This window comes from Ochotona curzoniae, unplaced genomic scaffold (assembly GCF_017591425.1).
Source record: "Ochotona curzoniae isolate NIBS_2020 unplaced genomic scaffold, NIBS_Ocur_1.0 contig_4792, whole genome shotgun sequence".
In the NCBI taxonomy this organism is placed as follows: Eukaryota; Metazoa; Chordata; class Mammalia; order Lagomorpha; family Ochotonidae; genus Ochotona; species Ochotona curzoniae.
In genome coordinates, this window is record NW_024466389.1 from 5,554,079 (window position 1) to 5,576,852 (window position 22,774).

The following is a 22,774-nucleotide window of genomic DNA, read 5'->3' on the forward strand; positions in this document are numbered from 1 at the left end:
GAGTTTTGGGGATGTTGTCATTTTAATGTCATTTTAAACAGTGGTGTGGAAAGGCCTCCTCTGAGGTGACATTTTGAGCAAAAACTTCAAGAAAATGAGGAAATAAACCATGCAGATTTCTGGGGAGAAGGAGTTCCGGGAAAAGAGAACAGCTTGTGCCCGAAGCAGCAGCAAGCCTGGCAGATCCAGGAAGAGAAAGGAGAGCAGTGTGCAGGCCAGGAGGACCTGAGCGGGAGGCCGGCTGGGGCGCGAGCAGGAAGGCAGCGTGAATAGGGCGTGCTGACCCCAGAGAGGACCGTCGTTGACTCTGACTAACTGAGAACTCTTCCGTTTTAAGCAGAGGATAAGTGTGGTCTGATTTGAACCTCAGTGTGACTCAACTAACTGCTGTGTTAGTGGACAGCGGGAGGCGAGGGTGGAAACGAGACACGGCCTCATGCAGTGTGCTCGCAGAGTACTGGGCACTTTTTGAAAGTGAATCTAGGACCTGGTACGATGGCTCAGTGCTGCATTGTTGCCTTACAAATGCCAGCAGCCTATATGGGCACCTGTTTGTGTCCCACCTGCTCCACTCCCCATCCAGCTCCCTGCTTGTGAGCTGGAAAAGCGGTGGAAAATGGCTCAAGACCTTGGGACCCTGCGCCTGCGTGTGAGACCCACAGGAAGCTCCAGGCTCCTGACTTCAGATCAGCCCAGCTCCAGCCATTGTGGTCACTTGGGGAGTGAACCAGGGGACGGAAGATCTTCCTCTCTGTATCTCTTTCTCACTATGAATCTGCCTTTCCAATATAAAAATAAAATAGATCTTAAAAAAAGAGAGACAGAAAAGGGAAAAAAAAGAAGCACCAAGTACAAGGAGAAATGAAGGGCAAAGGAGAGGGCACATACGGACAAATATTGACTCTCAAATGAGAAGATATCTCTTGGGGGTGGGACTTTATACATTGGGCTGAAAATACTAATATGTAAAAGAAGGGCTGGAGGGAAAGTGTTCTAAGAACTAGGGTTGTTGGAGAAATAGTAAAGTTCTTCGTTAATAGGAAACTGGTAAATTAAGGTTGTATTGCAATAGCTGGAACATTCGTTCTCAAACTTTTTAGTCTAGGGCCCCTTTCAACCTTGAAAGTTGAGACTTCCCCACTAGGGAAGTGCTTGGTGGTTACACTCAAAACGTGTCTGCTTGAAACAGCAGTGTATGGAGCCTTGTGGTTAGCTGCTGTGCTGATGGAGCCAGAACTAAGTGGTGAAAGCGTGATGAAAAGCAGCGTGGCGTCTCCCCCGAGCTGGGCAACCATTGGGACAAGGGCGAGAGTGGCTTGCTGTGGAGAAGCCCTTCAGAGCCACCGTGACTGCAAGCTCAGAGAAAGGAAACTGGGCTAACAAGAAAATAGGTCAAAAAGTAAACAAATTATGGGAACAAACTACACAAACCTCAGAGTTTCAGTTTTTATATTAAATGTAAATGGGCTGCATAGTCCACTAAAATCAGTTTGTCAACATTATGTTTTTTGAAAAAGGTTACTATATTTCAGGCCCAGTGTGGTAGCCTAGCAGCTAAAGTCTTAACCTGGCATGTGCTGGGATCCCATATGGATGCCGGTTGTAATGCCAGAAGCCCTGCTTCCCTTCCAGCTCCCTGCCTGTGGCCTGAGAAAGCAGTTGAGGACAGCCTAAAGCCTTGGGACCCTGCACCCGTACGGGAGACCCAGAAGAAGCTGCAGGGTCCTGGTTTTGGATAGGCTCAGCTCTGCCCATTACGGCCGCTTGAGAAGTGAATCAACAGATGGAAGATCTTCCTCTCTGTCCTCTTCCTCTGTATATCTGACTTTACAATGAGATAAATAAATGTTGAAAAAATGTTTTGCTTTACGTGAAAAGCAGAAGAAAGAAAGATCTTTGATGGGCTAGTCAGGGAAAGCCATGGTGCACAAGGTTCTGCTGGTTCACTCCCCAGAAGACACAGTTGCCAGGATGGTCAGGGGTAGGCCAGCCCCAGGTCCGGAGCCAGGAGCTTCATCTGGGTCTCTGACAGGTGTGCTAGGAGCCCAAGTAGGTGGGCCGTCTTCCGGCTGCATTTTTGCATTAACAGGAAGGTGGATACGCAGTGGGACAGTTGGAACACAATTAGGCAGCCAGATGGGTTGCTGGTGCTGCTGCATGCGGTGCTGTTACTGCCATGGCCACATCGCTAGCTGCAAGACTCCATATACTGCTGGTTAAAGCAGATACTTTATGAGTGCAAGTTCAAGTCTGGACTGCTCGCCTGGCTTCACAGAGGAAGATGACCCACATACTTGGGCCCCTGTCACCCGTGTGATGGACTCAGGTGGAGTTCAAGGCTCTTTGCTTTAGTCTGGGCAGCTGTTGTGGCTGTTTTTTGAGTAATCAAAGTCTTTGTCTCTTTCTTTGTCACTGTTGCCTTTCAAATCAACCAACCCATTGATCAATCTTTTTATTTTTTTCCAAGTAGAGTCTGATAACATCAGAAAGAGACATAAGAATCAGTCAGTAGGCAAACCAGTGTTTCTAAATTTGTACATATTTAACGTGTATTGTACATAAAGTAAAACTGAATTGAAAGGAGAACTGGACAAACCTGTCATAATGGTGGATTTAAAATACCCTTTTCAGGCCTGATGCAATGGCCGAGAGGCTAAATCCTTGCCTTGTATCCACTGGGATCCCATATGGGTGCTGGTTTGTATCCTGGCTGCTCCACTTCCCATCCAGCTCCCTGTTTGTGGTCTGGGAAAGCAGTCGAGGATGGTCCAAGGCCTTGGGACCCTGCACCCGTGTGGGAGACGGGAAGGAAGCTCCTGGCTCCTGGCTCCAGATTGGCTCAGCCTGACCATTGCAACCACTTGGGCAGTGAACTGACAGGTAGAAGATCTTTCTGTATTTCCTTCTCTTTATATATCTGCCTTTCCAATAAAAATAAACGCAAACAAAAAATCTAAAAAATAAACCCAATACCCTTTTCAGTACTTGGTGGTACAAATAAAAAACAAACAAGTGAAGAGTTTTGCCCTTGCTGCCCACCTACCTTCCTGCGTTTACATTTAGAGAATGTTGGCTCAGTGAAAACAGTTGCAAAAAGGTGTTTAAACTCGTTAGACATCAGAGGAATTCAAGTTAAAATGAGGATGAGATGCCACTTCTTGCCCATTGACTGGCCAAGAGAAACTTGTGTGCTGAATTTGGGGCAGCTGAAGTGTCCTACATGGCTGGTGGGAGTGTAACTCGGTGTGACGCTGTGGAGACTGCTGATAGTATCTGCTAAATCTTCATATGCAACAAGTTTCTCCCCTTCCTCTCAGTAGATGTTATAGGAAATCTACCAGACATTAGAAATGAATAGATAAATTATAGTTGATTGCTATACTAAGAAGACTGTACAGCCGTTAGAATGAGCAAACTGGGCTCACGTGTACAGCATGGCAGCCTGTCACATACGTGATGTTGAAGAAAGATATCCTTTACAAATAATAGTTACTTGTTTGAAAGGTATAGTGACAGAGAGAGGAGGAAAGAAAGAGTGCATCCATTTGCTGGTTCACTCCTCAGGTGGCTGCCATGACTGGAGTTGGCAATGAACCAGCAGATGGAATCCCTCTGTGTAAGTCTTTCAAGTAAATAAATAAATATTTTTTTTTAATTGGAAAGGCAGATGGACAGAGAGGAAGATCTCCCATCCGGCGGTTCCCCAAGCAGCCACAATGGTGGGAACTGAGCCAATAAATCTTTAAGAAAAACTTTGTATGTACCACATTTCCATATAGGTACAAACCAAGCAAACTCAATCTGTGGTATTAGGAATTGGGTGGTGTCAGAATTATGTTACGAACATATAATGCAGTATCTACTAAATGTCTATTCAGAGGCCTGAATAGGTATTAATAAGAAATGTTCTCCAAAATACATTTAAAAAAAAAGAAATGTGTCCAGCAGTATGTATGACTTGCTTCCGCTTGTATAGTCTGTACATAACACACATGTTCGCCCATGCGCATACATGTACACACAAGTGCTTTTGACGGAAGAATTGGAGTTTGCCTCCGGGCGAGGTAACGGAAATGCCAGGTGGCCGGAGTGGCAAAGAAATATGCTTTGCACTATATAACTTTTATATCCTTAAATGTTTTACTATGGAAATATAGCTATTAATAATTACTTTAAAAATAATTTGTAAACTCCTTTAAAAGAATAGCTGGCGAGTGATCTTCAGTAGGCTCAGTGTGGTCACATTGCCCACACATTGAAACAAGTCTTCAGTTGAACTCACAGTCGCTTTGCACATGGGTGCTAGGCAGGGTGGCGGAAATCCCCTGGGCGGTGCGTGGAGCGTGAGGGTGTGTGGGAATGCAGTAGGGAGGGGCTGACAAGGCCTTGAAGGCACAGCACCTAGGGACCAAGTGGTGGACCCTTCCCCACCATAGTGTCATTGCGCTCTCCACGTTTATGTTAAATTCAGATGAAGTTTAAAATGATGTGACTGTACTTCCTTTTGTCTTTTTTAAATATCATTGAGATCATACTGTGAGTACAACATTTTTATGTCTCAACATATTAAAAGCATTTTCCCATATCAGAAATTGTTCCTGTGAATGTGAACATTTAAAGAATATCACATTATTGAGAAGTAACACAATTTACCTAATTATTACTCTTTGGGTATTTATATTGTTTAATTTCTTTGTTATGAAGAATATGGCAATGGGGAAGTGCCATGGGCAGCACGGTGAGCTTCCTCCTGTGGTGTGGTTAACCCATGTGGGCTCCAGCTGGAGTCCTGGCTGCCCATTCTAATCCACCTCTCTGTACCCATGTGGGAGACCTGATGGGTGCTTGGCTTCTGGCTTTGGCCTAGCCCCACCCAGCTGCTGTCGTCAGCTGATTTACACCTCAAATGGCCACAGTGGTTGGAGCTGAATTAGGCAGGAGCTTCATCTAGGTCTCCCATGTGAGTGCAGGAGCCCAAGGACTTGGTCATCCTTTACTGCCCTTCCAGGCACATCATCAGGAACTGGACCAGGAGTGGAGCAGCTGGGACTTGAAGCAGGGCCCGTCTGAGATGTCGGCATGGCAGGTAGTGGCTTAACTGGCGATGCTACAGCGTGATCCCTGTACATACATTTTATATTACTGTTCTTAGAAGTAAAATTGTTGAGGTGGATGGTGTGGACATTTTAAAATTCACTTTTCACAGGACCCTCAGCAGCGTCAAGCATTCTCCTGTTAAAAGGTCATTTGCATTGAAAAAAAAAATTCAATCCTGATAGTTTAACCAGTGTGTCTGAAAAATGTATTGGAAGTCTGGGGGTTTCAGGCTCCCTGTGAGCTGGGACAGAGTTCGGAGAATTCTTCCCTGGTGTAGTGGGGAGTGGGTTCCAGCCCTGTCCACCACAGTGCGGGGGACCTTAGGTAGGCTGTTAAATGCCCACAAAGCTCAGTTCCCCGCCTGGAAGGGGAGACGAAGGCACCTACCTCGTGGGAGTGGCCCTATAGCCACTGGGTGAAGCACCCCACACTGCGAGCGTGGGACCCCTAGTCAGGTGATTGCAGTCCTGCATGGGATTGATGTTGGGATTCAGAAAAATCTCTGGAAATTCAGAGAGTATATTTAGCCTGTTTTGGGGTGGAGAGTGGAAATGTGAATGACTTTTTATATTTTTCTTTTTTTCCATGTTTTCCGCATTTGGAGTGTGTGTGTGTTTAACGTTAATTTATTTTAAAGTTCCAGAGAGACTCCGGTACTCTGGTGTGGGCTGGTTTATCAGTCTGACCCACACAGATCCCCTGGCCAACCCCCTCCCACCCACCAGGTCTCAGTCCCCTCGCTTACCTGCAAGTACAGTGGCTTTGTCGATGAATCTCTCAGGATTCATTCCCTACCTACACATACAGTGGCCTTATCCATGGATGTTCCTAGGCAGCAAGTCCACGCTCCCAAGACCCCAACCCACTGCTGGGTGGCCAGCGGGTGGAGTCAGGGACCGACCCGAGCTCCAGAGAGATCCCTTCACAGTGTACTTACCATGAAGGGAGAAAGCTCTCCGGCCTAGGCAAGCCCTGGACTCACCACTCGGCAGTGGTGGCTGGGGCTAAGGGCCCCGAGCATCGAGTCTGACCTGGCTCGGGTACCCTCAGCAGCCTCCACACTGTTGGGAGCTCCCTGCATCCAAGCCCAGGGGCCAGACTCGCCTTGGCCCCTCCCGCTAAGATGGTGGCGGGCAGAGCCCAATATCTGTTATTGCTTAAATAACATTTATGTAAAAGGTGAGGGGATCCCAAACTCATGGGCTATGTTGAGGGGTGAAGTGGGCCAGGAGCGGGGTAATGGGGGACCGGGAAGTGTGTCTGCCTTCCCGACTCTCGGGAAGAGGGAGTGAGCACCTTGGTGTTACCAGACTATGTTCCCACGCGGGAGGGGAAGTGGTCACATGATACCACCCCCAGGTCTCCAGCAAAGAAGTGAGTCCTTAGGGAGGGACCATTTGATTGATAGATTAGTGGGTAGTATTTACAAAGAGCAGCTGGAGGTGTGGTTGCCTGCTCATGAGCCTAAGGTAGCTGCCTGGTTGTTACCATTTCATTCCCTCCTCAGAGAGTTCCACCATTTATGCTTAGAGCTTGCCGAAGGGTGCAGAATCATCCCATCTTCTGTAATTTCCTGCTGATTAGGGCTGTGGGGCTTGCCCATTCTGAGTTTGGAGATGTCTAGCTCTTCTCTTGGCTCCCTCTCATGAATTGGAGCACTTATAGTTAGTACCAACGGCGGTGTCCCCCACACCATTGTCGTCGCTCTGCGAGGTCTTTGGCTTCTCTGCACAGTCAGTGGTGCAGGTGGTCCAGTCATGCGACATGCGCTCCAAGGCCAAATCGCACCCAGGCTCTGGTCCCTGAGATTGGCAGTCTTGGCATGTCTGAGGCCAAGATGACATGAAAGCACGGGCTGCTTGCCGATGCCAAAAGCCATTAGTGTCTGCCACACGCACCTCTCCCCCGCCCCACCCCGCCCTGAGTAGGTGCTGTGGACAGGCCCAGGGAGTCCTGGTGTACCAGCTTCCTCATGGTCCAGCCCCAGCCCCAGTTCTCATGCTCACTGGTGGGCACAGTGGCTTCTGTCGGGGAAGTCTGTGGCGCTGTCCCCTCAGGCCCCACAGTTCTACTTGTTCCAGCTCCAGCTCTTGTACACACTGGCACATGTCCTTGCCTGGCTTGGGAAGGTCCATGGCACCAGCCACAAAAAACATTTTAAAAAATGCATCTGTGCTATATGTGTAGATGTTTTTCCTTGTCCTTATTCTCCAAATAATACACTGTAACAACTGTCTGTAGCATTTGCATTGTATTAGGCATTATAAATAATTTAAAGCAGATTTAAAACATACAGGAAACTGCATGGATAATATGCAAATACTTTACCCTTTCATATAAGGAACTTGAATATCTATGGATTTTGGTTGGGGGGTGGTTTCTGGAACTAATTTCCTATAAATACCAAGTGGTGACTGTATTTTATTTTGAATAATATGAGGTGTATCAGTCATCTTTTCATCACTAAAACTAAAATATTTGAGAGAAGTTTCTTTTTTAATATTTATTTTTATTTATTTGAAAGGCAGAGTTAAAGAGAAAAAGGAGAGGGAGGAAAGAGAAGCAGAAATAAGGAGTTGCATGTACTGGTTCACTTGGGGAACAGCTGCACTCAAGGGCGGGGCCAGGCGAGAGCCAGGAGCCGTGGAGTCTGGCTCTTCCGAGCACTTGGCCACCCTGAGCTGTTTCCCCAGGCATGTAATCAGCGAGCTGGGTTGAAACTGGAGGGGGATGCTGACACTGCAGGTGGCAGGGTAACCCACTGTGCCCCAAAGCTGGTTTTGAGGAACTTCTTAGGAAGGAAGGAGGTTTATTTGGGCATCTGGCGAGGCAGGGGATGGCAGAAGGAAGCCTGTTGGGCTTATGTAACCACCCTCTTTCAAGAGCTGAGTCCGAGGGCACGTGCGTGACCTGAAGATGTTTCATTAGCCTGTGTCCAGACTGTCCCGCTGGATCCAGTCTCCACCATTGACAGGACTCCACTACCATAAAATTTGGAGGTTTAAATGTCTACATGAGTCAGGGAGCCAGATTTTCTGCAACCCACAGCATGAGGATATTTCAAAAAGTTCATAGAAAAGTGGAATTGAAAGCTAAGTTAATTTTTTTTTTTTAATTTTTATAAAATTTTATTTTGACATTCTTTACATAGTTAATTAGGGTAAGAAGGTTCAAGGGCTACATGAAAGTGGATAATACTAGTATGTTTTCCATATTGTTACCTTCATGTTTAAAGGGGGTTATTTAAGGGAGAAGGCCCACCCATTTTCCCACCCTCCCCAGATCCCGGATGTAGGGCATGCGCAGAGGTTCTTGCTCAAGTGGTTTTGATATTGCAACAGTTATGAATCGTTGTCAATCTTGCCACTCCAAGCACTATGAGGGCTTTGAAAAATCCACTGATTGACATAGTCCATCATAGCAGAGATGGTTGGTTGACCCGTTCTGTCTTCTCTCTTTTCTTCGTTAGGGTTTTGAGTCCAGCATTTAGATTAGGAAGATCTCCAAAGAAACTTCTTGTATGTGCTAACAAGTACAGGGCCCGGCACCGTCCATCGCTCCAATCAGCTGGTGGTTGCAGTTGCTGGGTTGGTTCTGTTTTCACTCCCGACTTCCACTGGAACCAATGGGTGTTGCAGTCCAGCCTAGTTCTGCCCAGCACATACTTGGCCCTCACATAAACCAGCGGGAGCTGCAGCCTAGGTTGGAGCGACCCACAATAACCCCCACCAGGCCCACCCCCTACCCTGGTTTGCCAGTAAGTGTAGCAGTAATCCAGTCTGTCCCACACCCCATTCCACCCCAGCCGCTATCTTAGTTATCTTAGTTTTATGTCCTGTGGAAGTGGTAACCCAAGAGGGATGAGCCCACTATTTCCCTCCTAGGCCTCTCCCACTCCCAGATTCCAGTTGATGCTGCATCTAAGCCCAAACAACCCTCGCCCACTTTAATTTTGTTTGCACCAGTAGGAATAATCCACCCAGCCCGGCTTTTCCCTGATCTGGTCTGCACGAAGCCCACAGGTGTGGTAGCTCTGCCTAGTCTGGTCTGCCCCCATCCCAGCCCATGCTCTCCTGCGGAAGTAGCTGTCCTGCAAAGGAACCCTCCCTTATTCCCCTGCCGGCTCTGCCCACTTCCTTTCTTGTTCTCAGGCTGGTAGGGCGCTGCGGTCCCTTCTGGTACAGGCCACCTCACCTCAGCATTCCATAATGTGCACTAGTCTTTGTTGCGACCAACCCTAGGTCGACCCACACTGGTGCCTGGATTTGCCAGTGGATGATGTGGACAGATTCAGCCTGGTCTTGCCCCCACGTCAGCCAATTGTATGCCAGTGGGTAGCTTTCCATGGCCTTTTCTGGGCTGTTTCCTATCATGTTTCTTGCGTTTACCTGCCGGGTCTGTGTCCTGCCAGAGGAGTTGCCCAGGCTCCTCCATCAGAACCTCTCCCAATGCCAGGTTTCACGCTTACCAGTGGGTCCATGAGCCAACCTTACTCAGTCCACCTCCTGTAATAACAGGAACTGTGGCTTTTCCTGACTGGCCTTCCACCCAATCTGGTTCTTGCTGTTGGATGTTCCAGCCCAGCCATGGTTTGTCTATACCCACATATGGCTCACACATGGCTCAGTAGGGGTTTGAGACCCTGCCTAGTCCATCCCACATCTGCCCTGGTCCTCCAGAACACCAGGGGGAGTCGGGGTCCGGCCCGGTTCGGTGCATCCAATCCCAGTCCACACTTGTGCCAAGGGAGACTACAACTGTTTCCAGATCAGAACGCAGCTCCCCTTCCAGGCCATGTGCCTCTTGGTGGGAACCTCAGCCCAGCTAGGGTTGTCCCCTTTGCTCCCCAACTGGGTCTGTTCCCAGCCATAGATCACTTGCCTGCCAATGGATGCTCTGACTCAGCTTGGCACAGCTCCTCACCTGTCCCGACCTCTGCCTTAGACACTGTGGCTTAGCGTCCCTGGCTCCAACAGACCAGCAGGTACAAGAACCTAGCTCGGCAAGACCTCTGCTCCCTCCTGGTTTCTAGTTTTACTTGTGGGCTAAGGTTTGTTCAGTCGTGCCTAATCTACTCTGTTCCACTACCAGTTGACACATTGGCCAACTGTTGGAGCTACTTTTGCAGGACAGGCCCCAAGCCCTAGCTTCTGCATGACTGCTATTTGGTGCTCAGAATTATTAGTGACTGAAAGTTTTGCTAAGGAAGAGTTACTGCCTGTTTCAGGTCCAAGAAACACAATGGGTTCAACCTGGAGCGAATTAAGCAGCAACTCAAAGAACCAAATCCCCAGAGCTCCCGGGCCCGGCGGCCAGCAGGCGGAGCCTGGCACCAATGGCGCACTGGCCGCCCGGGGAGAACGGCTCACCATGTGCCCATGGCGGCCGTCCGGGATCCAGGCATGAGACGCCCCGTCCTGAGACCCACCAGCTGCCAGGCGGCTGCTGGAGGTTTAAATAACCCAGGCCCAAGGTCGCGCCCCTCCCAAATCCCATTCACCGCCCCATGAGGGCGGCGGGTGGGTCCCGGGCCTGCCCAGTCCCGGAGGCCTCCCCCTCGGTCTACTCACCCCGAAGGAAGCGGTCCCAGGAACCAGCAGGCCCGGGGACAGCTCAGCACATGGCGGCTGTGCCCATGGCGGCTGTCCGGGATCCAGGCATGAGACGCCCCGTCCTGAGACCCACCGAAAGCTAAGTTAATTTTGATGCAAAGTTTTTTTTTAACTTACACATCATTTGTTCGTAGTAGTAATTTTTCCATAGTATTTTTGAAGTACTGATGTGTATACAGATATGTTCTATATGTGTGTGTGTGTGTGTATGCACGCACGCACACACACACACACACATAGTGTATATAGTGATAGGGAAATAGATGAGATGCAACATGAAAAATTGGGAGGAAGGACTTCCAGGGAGGTTTCTACTTAGCTGGTCCTGGCTGTCCCCCATTGCCTAGCAAAATTAACACTCACATTTTTTGGATTTTGTTGAAAATTGTATGTTTATAGCACGTTGACAATAGCAACTAAGACCAGTTACACCTGGGCCACACAGATCTATGCTGAGGACATAGCATTTTTGATATGTCAATATCAGATTGCCACGAGGACTTAAACAATCTGATAACTCCAGTGGCAGTTTGAAACTATAGAAAGCAGGTGGAATGCTACATCGTAACCCTTCTGATCATGTGTTTACAGTGTAACACCCCAAAGGAGCCCCAGGAGTGGGCAGGGCAGAAGGGCTATGTTCTGAAGGAACTCTGTTCTGCACCTGCCACGCGTCCAGGTGTGGAGTTGTGCCGGGGTCAGGCTGCTTGTAGGAACACACGGGGCAGTGGCTGCTGTCCTTCTTGCCGAACAAATGTTTGTTTTGTTGCAGTGACGGAAACATTTCCATTGGTGAAGCAAATATTTGGAACTGAGAGAAACATTTGGGCAGCCAGGATGTGTCAAATAGAACAGATGTCTGCCTTTTAAAAACACATTTAAAAAAAAGCCACCTTGTACTTGGCTGCTGTGGTTACGGCCACAATGAGCTAAGAAGTTGTAAATTGTGGATTCCGTCCTCGCACCGGCTCCTCATCTTAATCTCCTGTGATTTTTCTTTTTCCAGAAGGAAGGAATAACCATTCTAAGTGATTTTGTTCAGGTTCCAGGTAGTTGGATTTTTTTTTCCCTCTCCAAATATTTTCTTTTTAAAAATGAGTTTAATTTTTTTCTGTTGAATCAAAAATATGTTTTCACATGGAGCCCTACCCTCAAAGGGGATGTACAGTGTAAAACCTGTCCTAGCAGCTACTGGTCCCTTCTAGAAGCTGTGTCACCTGTGTCTGCCTTCACGCACAACTCAGCGTATATGTGTGTGTTGTGTGTGTACAGAGATTCTATTTGTGAACAGAGGTCCTGTGTACCTGTTACCTAGTTCCCTGCCATGTTCCATATATCTATATGTTTTTATTTAATTTTGTGATATAGTTCCATAAGTTCTAGGATTTCCCCTCCCAGAATATCCATAATATTCATTGTACCTCTGACTTCTTTTGCTCTTGCTATTCTGGTTAGCAGATTCCTCTCCTTAGGGCAGGTTTCTAAGCTGCGCTGCCCACTTGTCTACAGGTCAGTTTTCCTGATGGCGTTCAGTACCCAGGTCTTCATTTGCAGTCACTTGTGCCACTCCCTCAGTGAGTTTCAGTCCTAGGCTCTGGTGTTCAGCTTCTACCACTGTCTGCACAGCTCCAGCTCCTGGCTTACCACTATCCACCCACCCTCTGTGGCCCTGTGCTGTGGCTGTACCACTCCTGGTGCAAGCAGTGCCCAGCATAGGGAGATGCCAGCTGTTCTAAATCACAGGGCTGTTAGTGATGTTGGTCTTGCCGAAGCCTGCTAGTATTTAGGTCTAAATGCCACCCGAACCTATTTTGGGTGGAACCTGTAGATGCCAAGTCAGTACTATTTTCCCTGTGAGACCAGTGGAATGTGTTGAACTAGAAGTGAGTTCTCCCAGCTCAGTGCCTGTGCAGTTCGCTGTTATTCCTTCAGCCCCACAGCTTTTTCCTCAGTACACAAAATGGTACCTGATGTGGCACTGGTGGAGATCTGGGTCTGCTGGTTGTTAGGTCTGGGGCCACCTGGACCTGCCTTGGGTGGAACCTGTAGGATGCCGAGTGGGCATTGTTTTCCCTGTGGGACCAGTGCAATGCGAGCCAGAAATGAGCTGGCTGCTGGCTCAGTGCATGCGCGGCTTGCTGTTGTCCCTCCAGTCTCACAGGCTTTTCCTCAGTATACAAAATGGTGGCCGATGTGGCACTGGCGTAGGGGTCTGAGCCGTGAAATCCACCCTGTTCCTGCACACACCTGCTTGGACTCTGCTAGTCTGCTTTGGCTCATGTTTGAATCAAGCAAGTCAGCAGGATGGGCAGTTCTGTGATAGGGGTCACCTCCCAAGCTCCTGGTGAGCTCGCCTTTCCCCCTGCTGCTGTTGGAGCGCTGATGGCTGGCTGCCGCTGGCGTGTCCGGTCACTGCAGCACTGCTCCGCTCTGTTGCTTCCGGTGCTCATGGGTCTCCAGCTGTCCCTCTCCTATTTCTCAGGATCACGGCCTCTCAACTTCACCCTGGCTAATGATTCTCCATCTGTTTAAATGTGTCCTTACCCTATTCCACCATCTTGTTTCTCCCCATTCCATAAATCCTTGTTGGTTTTCTTCTTTCGCTGGATGCTGGCTTACTGAAATCATGCTGGCTGTGTCAGGTGGGAGCAGGCATGGCCGCCTGGCATGGCATAGGGAGCCCCAGGGGGCAGCCAGTCCGCCTCTGGGCCTCAGCTCTGCTCCCCTGTATGCCCATTGTTCTTGGTGTATAAGATGAAAGGGAAAGATCTTTATGTGTGGGTGTGTGACATTGCAACCGACAACCTTGACTGCCTCTGCTAAAACAGGAACAAGATTTCACTGTTATTAAAAATGTGCTTGTAGATTTGGGTTTTCCACGCTCACGCAGACACACATCGTACTTACCCGGCCTTTGGTGTGCAGGTTGCAGTTCCTGATTGCCGTGCTCTGGGTCTTCAGGACGCGGGCACTTCCCTGGGACTTGCAGGGCGGGCTGAGGGCTCACCTCTCAGCTTGCTGTGCAGACCTGCTGGGTTAGAACTGCTGTGTGTGACAGTGGCAACAGTATTTCATCCTCTGGAATTGATGGTCAAACATACAAAGTAACTCTGCTTTGCTTTTGTTTCCAATTTAGCCAACAGGGAGTAAAGGGAAAAAAGAAAAAACACCTTTAGTCGGTGTGGAGCTAAAAATAGACATCATGGCTGCTGATTGGAAACCCTCCCAGCCTTTCATATAAGAGATCTCAATTTGTGTTACACAGAGGGGCAGCTCGCTTCTGTCTTGTTCACCAGTTATACTACTCCCCAGAGAAGCTCAATAAATTTTATAGGGAAGTTTCCTCCTTCTGCGGAAGGAGCTGAGCTCAATGCCTGGTAGGGCTGATGTAATTTAGGGCTGCAAGGGAGCTCGTGTGCCTTAAAGAATGACCATGACCAGACAGAAGTGAATGTGCAGAAACTTTGCTTGGCTCTTGGTTGATTTGGCTGTGTCATCAGTACTGTTGGGTCAGCTTGGAAAGCAAACTACTCCGCCAAGCTCACATGTGCTTCGCTAAGATGGTCCTGCGTCTGTCACTAGTGGGTGGTGACATCAGAGCTTCCTGTCAGTGTTACAGTTGGCACCACCGATTCCTTGAGCTCTCCAAACCCAGACACGTCTGAAGCATTGCACCCTCTTTGCCTCCCTGAGACAGGTCCTCCTGCGCTGGACTCACCTGGACAGGCCTGCCAGCTCTCAGCCTGGAGCCAGCCGTGAAACACACTTTACACTGGCTCGGTGATTTATGGGAGACGTGGCTGGGTGATATCCAGTGTCCTTTTGTCTTTGTGTTTATTTTTCTTCCACATTTAATGTATCTAAAGGATATATTGTCTTTATGGTTCACTGGGATGAGGAAGGGGTTGGTGCGAGTTTTCATGTGTTGAGATGAGAATTATACTCCTGGTTGGGTATCTTTCTTTCTCTCTTTCCTTAGGTGGCAGGAGGCAGTGTTTGGCTGCTTTGTGAAATAGCATTTCTACCTAATGATTTTAGAAGGGTACTGAGAGGACATTCAATTTCAGGACAGCATCAGCAACTTTTTCTCCTGTTGTTTGAACTTTTCCTCAATTAAGGAGAAGGGAGAGTCACCCGGCCGGCTCTTGCATTTACATATCAATAGCAAGCTGACGGGAGCTCACACCTCCCTCCCCATCAGATCAATTTTTATAAAAACTCCATCATTCAGGGTAATGGTATTTGGAACTAGTTTTCTCAAAAACTGTTTCTCTGCTTGGGAATAGTTAATCAGTGGAGAAGAGGACATTTGGCTTATTTGCTTAATATTTTAACCAAGTGAATTGGACAGGTTGGGGGGCTGGGGGAGGGGATGAGGACGTGGGTGGGGGAGGCCCCATAAACAAGGTGATATATAATATTTTTTTTGTTCTCCTTTTAAATAAATACCGATCAGCTTTATGTTCAGAGACAATAGGAGCCGTTGGCTTAAATTTGCAGTTTACTGTATTTATGGCTGTAATATCAAGGTGCTGCCGTCGTAATTTCATGCCCCAATGAGAAGAGCAAGGTCGAAGCAAATGCTTCCTTCGGCATCTGCTAACACACTAACTCATAAACAAGGCCCGGCTGGATCAGGTGGCACGGAATAATACAGGCTAATGAAATACAGCACAGCTTTCCATTACTGTTAGTTTTTACAGTGTCGTCATTACGTGTAATTTATGTTTAAAAAATTCAATTTTATACAAGGCACTGGGAAATAGGGGTCTACAGGTCATCCAACGACTTCTAGAGGCTCCAGAGTCCTTATTGGACTCTCCTCTTCCAACAAAATGTTAATAAAATAAAATAAAAATACTTTCTCCCCTTCCCGTTCCCCTTGGCGAGTCTCTTGTACAAGAGTTGGTTTTTCGTGTACTTTGGGAAGTATTTGAGCCAGCCGCCTTCTCTGCCTCCTCTCCTCCCGGTAACTAGCTGTGTTCCCAGAGGTGACGGTGCTCGGTGTCTGTGAGTCCCGGGAGTGGGACTGCATGCGGATGGCGGAGGAAGAGCGCCAGTTCCTGGCCTTTTATCCCAGGTGCGGTGCCTCCAGTCCCCCGGCCCTGTGCCCTTGAGCCCTGCAGGGGCTGGAAGGTGTTCTCACACCGCCCCTACTGTCCCGGCACTGTTTGGCCTGCTGTCTGCTGTCCCCTGTCTCTGCTTCACCTGCCCAGGGCCAGCCCCAGGCTCAGGGCGCAGCTCTGAGAATCCATTGCACAGCCCCTTGGGGTGTCCGGCATGGCATGACCAAGGGAAGGTGCCTGGGGCAGCTCACCAAGGAGGCTGAGGCCTTCGGTTTAGCTTTGTATTTTTGACAGAAACCTTTAGAAAGAAAACCAACTGCCTTATCTCCTAGGGGCTTAAAAGGTGGCCACTGAGTTACTGTAGCCTAAACCCTGGCCGTGCTGATCTCTGAGGAAAGCTGGCTCTTGCCGCAGGCAGCGCATCTCTGCTGGCAGATGGGGCTGTTCTGGAGGCTTTGGAAGTAGATCGCAGAGGCTTGGGAGTCTGCCCTGACTCACAGAGAGTCGGAACCATGAGCTGTCATCGGTACACCTGGCAGCAGTGATGCCAACAGGTAGGGTGGCCTCTTCGTCTCCCTGGGGCCGTCCACATCCCGCCACTGTTCACACGGGACCCCTGGCTCTTTCTCCGCCTTGCCTTGGCTGAAGCTAGTGAGTGGATGGAGTAACTGAACCTGAAGGGGACTTTCTTACTGTTACTCTTCATCAAACAGTATCCTTTCAGTGTCAGTGCTGAAGAGTGCTAGGGGTGGGTGTGGGGAGCTGGCAGCTCCTTTAAATTGCCGAGTGGACAGGGGAAGCTACTGAAAGAAAATATCTGACTGCTAAGTGCTAGTGGTATCATGTGGTACAAATTGATGTTCCAGCAAAAAGAAAATTTTAGCCGTTATTAAAATGGACTGATTCTTCCCAATGCAGCAGCTACGGGATACCTTAAGCCTGCAGGGCAGGGAGGGGGAGGAGGTCTGCGGGCCACTGGATGGAAACCTTGTGTTCCCATCTCGCTCGGCACAGCCAGCGCCTGTCCCCTCTGCGCTTAGATTATTCCTCGCAGATAGCAATCAACTGGAAGGAAGTATGTGTGTCTAATTTGCATGAGATTATTTAAAACAAAAAAAAAATAGGTCTGCATTAGTCAGGGTGATGGTAAACAATGCATGGCGATGCCTTTTATAATATAGCCTGGGCCTCAGCTTTCAGAGCCAAATATAATTCACTTCCAATTGGCAGTTTCCTTTCTTATTCCTTTTAACCTTTTGGATTCGGCAAGGTCTCAAGCTAAGATCTGCAGTGTTTATTTCAGTGGGGGTGGGTGGAAAGATGGGATCAGGACGCCTGGATGTCTGATTCCTGGTTCCTGTGGCAGTGTCTCAGCCTCGAGGCAGCGTTGTCTCAACACCGGGAGCCAATGACCGTGTAGACGGAGAGCAGCGCATGGGTGACCCTGCTCTGTCTTTGTCCCAGAGGAATCCGTTGAGTCCCACAAATCAAGTCCTAGGGTTGCTCAGTCTTGCCTGAAACGGGGACACTGTGGAGGTGCCGGCGCCTGTCTGGGGAGGTGTTTATGTTTGATGAGGGCTTAGGATATTAGAATGAGCTTCAAGTGAGGACTTTCTCCCGTTGTCACTCTGGGATCGCTCCAGAGGTTGTCTGGGTGTCATTTAGAGGGAGGAGCCTTAGGGTTGACTCGTGTGTTGTCTCGCTGTGGTCCCTGGGTAATATTCCTGTACAGGTGGAGTACCTAGGATAGAGATGGCAGAGGGACAGTCAGGCCTGCTCAAAGCCCTTTAGCAAGTTCATTGATATCCCGCAACTGGTGTGATCATCAGAGTCACAAGTTGGAGAGGGGACCCCAGGCTGGCACTGACAGCCCTCCTCTCAGGCACCTGGCACTCGGGCCGTAGTGTCACCCTCCTTATCTGTTAATCGAGGGCAATGACTGGGGTAATGGTCCAGCTCTGAAATGGTATTGCCCAGTGAGATTGTTAGAATGCTTATTTTTTTCTTTAACAAAGAAAAATGATCCACTTATTGTAACTGAATCAGAATCCTCCTGACCCTCCCCGAGAACGGGGCCATCAGATTGCAGCCAGTGGCTGTTTAGAGCCTCAGACGATAGGGTCGCTGGCAAGCAAGACTTGGGAGGAAATGCTGATGCCCTCTAAGTCGTGGCCTCACTGTGGACCAGCTGTGATGAGGCAAGGCGCGTGTTTTATTAGGAAAGCAGGCTTCGTAAAAGCCCAGGGCCAGAGGGCAGAGGAGCGGGCAGGGAGCCCTGTACCTTTAACCAGCGCCAGCACTCAGGGCCACACGCCGGCCGGTAGCGTAGTGTATATTTCCCCAGCGCTCAACATTATCGTACTTGTTTATATTTGAAAGAGCCAAAAGGGAAAATGAGAATGCAACTGAATGCTCCTTTTGGGAAAATTATCCTCATTTGCAGCCAGCGGCTGACAAGGCACACGAACCACCAGGTTGATGGAATTGCGCAGTGTGCCAGTGACCATCCGCCTCTGCTGACGTGGCGAATGCTGGCCTCCCCCAGTGGCTGATAATGAACTGGTTAAAGCCACGTCTTCCTACTGGAACTCCAAAAGGGAGTGATTGACAGTCCCTCCTCAGGCTAGAGCCCCCAGGGCACAGAGAAGGGGGTCCCAGCCTTTCTCCAGCTCCTCCATCTCCTGGGAAGAGTGGTTCCCTTGCAGTAAGCCGGGCAGTCGGGGAGGAGGACACCCTGCCCGCCGCACTCAGTTCGGAAGGCAGTAAGTGCCAAGAGGCAGAATCCTTGGAACTCTAGATGCTTTCTCATCCGTCCACCTCCTCTCCCCCTCCTACACCAGTCTAGTGAGCGCCCAGAGCTAGCAGGGGCCACCCAGCAACCCTGCGGAGTTCCCAGGACTGTGGCCTGCTCTGTGTGAGGTGGCAGACCTTGGCTGCTCAGCTCAGAGCAGAGGGACCTGGGGCATGTAGAGCAGTTGCGGCGGGCTGTGAAGGCGTGAGGGATGGCAGCAGTCAGCCCGCAAACCAGGGCAGAGCTGTGTGTCGGAGCATTCATGTGCAGCGTCTGTCAGCCCCTTGGCACGGGTAGGAGGCACTGGCTCTGCAAGCTGCTGATCCCGACAAGCTCCTCCACCCCGGGACAAGTGCACCGTGCTGGCCCTAATGGAAAGCTGCCGGCCAGATGTGAAAAAGCGCTCAGCTTTCATTTTAAAAGCTCTGGGTTACAGATCGACTGGATATTGGGCTTCCTGGAACAGTGTGGGCTTGCCGGCCCGAGTGGCCTTTTGCAAACTAGCAGTGACCTCTCACCTGCCTTCCCCACTCACAGCGGTAGCACTTCTGTGCCCACCAGTTACTTCCCAAGTGGGCCCCGTGGGAAAGTTTTTCTCGTGGCCTGGCACTCCCTGGTCTCCTGTTCTTTGGGTAGGTCAGTGCCCAAGAGTCGCCTGTCAGCCTCAGATCCATCGCGGAGATCTCAGTGTGCCCACTGGAAATATGGTCTTCATGGCCGTTTCCCTTGCCTTTCATTCCTGCACGGGCAAATCCTCTCCCCATGTTGTACCCACTGCGGATGGCGCCCTGCTATTTCCTGGTGTCCCACGTGCCGTGTGCTTTAGTGTGTTGGGAAGACTTTAAAAAGGGGGTGGGGAGCCAAAGGCGCCAAGGGCGATGTCGGCAGCCTGTGATAGGCTGGGTAATGATCTTCACAAAGTTTGGGCCTGGCCTTATTTTGATCTGTTTTCTTGTTTTATTTTCTTCTTTACATTCTATATCCCATTCATACTAATCACAGTCAGTCCTGATTTTTCTTTTTATTTCTGCATTTGTCATAAAATAAAGCAAATTATTCCCGTCTTCGGAAACGATCTAGACTAATTAGTCGTCTCACCCAATAATTAGTTTTTTGTTTCCCTGTCTGTTTTCATGCATTATTGTTAGTTTTTTCCCCTCTTTTTTTTTAACACCATTACAGATTAAAATGAGCCACATTTGCAGTTGATGGTATCTGTTTTCGGGGGAAGAATGGAGAATTGCAGTACCGAGTGACTTGAAAAGCAGCAATAAACTCAAGGATAAATTAAGCAAATTGAATGAGCCACATTTGGAAGCAGTGTTGAGGCTAATATTCTGTCGCTTAAGGTTAAATTGCAACTATGAGAGGTTCCGAGAATCCGAAATTGGGGAGGCAGCCTGCTCGGATGCCAGGCACTGTGTGGCAGGCAGGCTGTCTCCTTGGGAAGTCTGGGGGGCTGCTAAGCGCACTGTTGGGGTGCTCCCCTAAACTCACCTGTTCTTCTCGCCAGGGCTGACGGATGAAGAGATTGACCTGGCACTCCAGCAGTCCGGCACTGCCGCCGACGAGCCCGCGTCCTTGGGCCCAGCTGCCCAGCTGCTTCCCGTCCAGTCCCCGCAGCTCGTTGCGCAGCCATACAGTAAGTGCCCACCCCAGCTCCTGCTCTCGCCGCGACCACCTGTCTGGGCGTGGCCAGCGCGCTTGGTCTTCTCTCTCCCATCCTCGGCAGCCCCACCCAGAGCTGGAGATCAGAGAGCTCTTCTTCTTTTCCAAAACAATGTGACAAAACCAGATTTTTTTTGTTAAGATTTATTTATTTTTATTGGAAATGCAGATTTACAGAGAGGAGGAGAGATCAAGAGAAAGATCTTCTGTTTGTTGACTCGCTCCCCAAGCGGCTGCAGTGGCTGGAGCTGAGCTGATCTGAAGCCAGGAACCAGGAGCTTCTTCTGGGTCTCCCACATGGGTGCAGGGTCCCAAGACTTTGGGCCATCTTCGACTACTATCCCAGGCCACAAGCAGGGAGCCAGAAGGAAAGTGGGATTGCTGGGATTAGAACCGGCGCCCATATGAGATTCCGGTGTGTGCAAGGCAAAGATTTTAGCCTGTAAGCTACCATACCAGGTCCTAGATGAACTTTAAAAAAGAAAAAAAAAACACGGGGGAGGAGGAAGACCAGACCAAGTAAGTTGCTTGTGAGAGTCAGGTGTTTTAGCGTGTGGACAACAAACTGTAGGCCTGTGAGTAGCGCTGTCTCCATCTCCTTGCCCGGTGCTTTTGATTGCTACCGTTTCACAAACACATCTTGCGTCCTGAATGTAGACTCATTTGCTCACTTTGAAATAATTTTCTCCCAATTTCTTCTTTTTTTTTTCCTAGTATTTCTTTTTATTTTGTTTGAAAAGCAGAGTTAGAGAGAGATGACGGAGAGGAAGGTGTTTTATCTGCTGGCTTATTCTCCAAAAGGCCGCAGTGACCGGGGCTGGACTGGCCCAAACCGGGAGTGTCTTCCAGGTCTCCCACGTGGATGTGAGGTTCCAAATACACCCCAGGTGCGTTAACAGGGAACTGGAGCAGAAGCAGAGCAGCTGGGACTTGAACTAGCACTCATCTGGAAGGTGGGCGTCCCAGGCGGCAGCTGTACATGCCACACCCCAGGATGGCTTTCTGTAGATGAGGCCGCCCTCCCCCGCCCTCCCTGCCCTCCCTCGCCCTCCCCCGCACCCCCCCCCCGCCCTCCCCGCCCTCCCCCGCACCCCCCGCCCTCCCCTATCCTGGCTGTGTCCTCACGTGGAAACAGAGAACTCCGTGTGGAAGGGGGAAGAGCCTTTGGAGTGCTGCTTTTAACTGTCATGACTACATGGGGTTTTTGTTGTTTTTAAACAAATGCTTCCATAGGAATAAAGGTTCTTCAAGGGGCCAGCCCCGTGGCGTCGCGGTTAAAGCCATTATCTGTGACGTCAGCTTCCCATATAGGTACCGGTTCATCGTGTCCTGGCTGCTCTGGTTCTTTTTTTTTTTTTTTCTTCCAATTTTTATTGGAAACGCAGAGAGAAGGAGATGCAGAAAGCAAGGTCTTTCATCCACTGGTTCACTCCCCAGATGGTCACGAGCTTGGCCAGCCCAGAGTCAGGTGCTTCATCATGATCTCCTGTGTGAGGAGCAGGGGTCTACCTTATCCAGATGTGGGGGAAAAATGGAACATGCATCCCTGCTGCCTCAGGCGAAAGATGGATTCCCAATGAAACTGTTGGACATGTGTAGACTATGGGATGCTGGACTGACACTGTCTGTGCCTACAATGTCAGGGTACACTTAAATAAGAGACTGACAGAATTATGATTCCTTAGGAAGGACTATACCATTATAGTAAAACGGGGAAAATCTGTTGGGGGTGGGAGTTTGGGGGGAAATCCCAGTCTATATGAAATTGTACCACATAATTCAAGAATTCAAAATTTAAAAATATGTATATCTAAACAAATTTTTTCTTCAAGTTAGTTATCAATGTGCACTTTCAAAATAAAACCAAAGGGGCCTGGTGCGATAGCATAATGGTTAAGGTCCTCGCCTTGCACGCTCCAAGATCCCATATGGGTGCCGGTTCTAATCCTGGCAGCTCCACTTCCCATCCAGCTCCCTGCTTGTGGCCTAGGAAAGCAGTCGAGAACGGCCTAAAGCCTTGGGACCCTGCACCCGCATGGGAAACCTGGGGGAAGCTCCTGGCTCCTGGCTTCGGACTGGCACAGCACCGGCCATTGTGGCCATTTGGAGAGTGAATCATCAGCCAGAAGATCTTCCTCTCTGTCTCTCCTCCTCTCTGTATATCTGACTTTGCAATAAAAATAAATCTTTAAAAAAAATAATAAAACCAACAAAATTAAATAAAAATAAAAAAGCAAATAAAACCAGAAACCATTTAAGTTACTTTCACGAAGCCTGAAAGATTAGTTTGAATCAACTACAAAACTTTGGAAAGTAGCTTAATCTTCTTTCTTGCTTTTTTTTAAAAATGAAATATTAAGAAAGGCAGACATGAAGTGAGAGAGGGATGTGAGAGCTCTTCCATCTGCTCTCTTAATGCCCACCTGGCCAGGACTGGGCCGTGCTGAAGCCGGGAGCCTGGAACCCCAGCCAGGTCTCCCACAGAGACACAGGAACTCAGGTTGTTGGCCGCATCCACGGCCTTCCCAGGAACAAGAGAG

The 22,774-nt window shown here is 49.2% G+C and overlaps 1 protein-coding gene across 1 annotated transcript in view; it reads left to right on the top strand.

Moving 5' to 3' along the window:
* PEX14 (peroxisomal biogenesis factor 14) overlaps positions 1–22,774 on the top strand; it is a 143,898-nt gene that overhangs the window by 97,265 nt on the left and 23,859 nt on the right. The window contains exon 4 of the mRNA XM_040987898.1: positions 20,080–20,208. Coding sequence (XP_040843832.1) covers positions 20,080–20,208 — 129 coding nt within the window. The remainder of the gene's footprint in view (positions 1–20,079; positions 20,209–22,774) is intronic.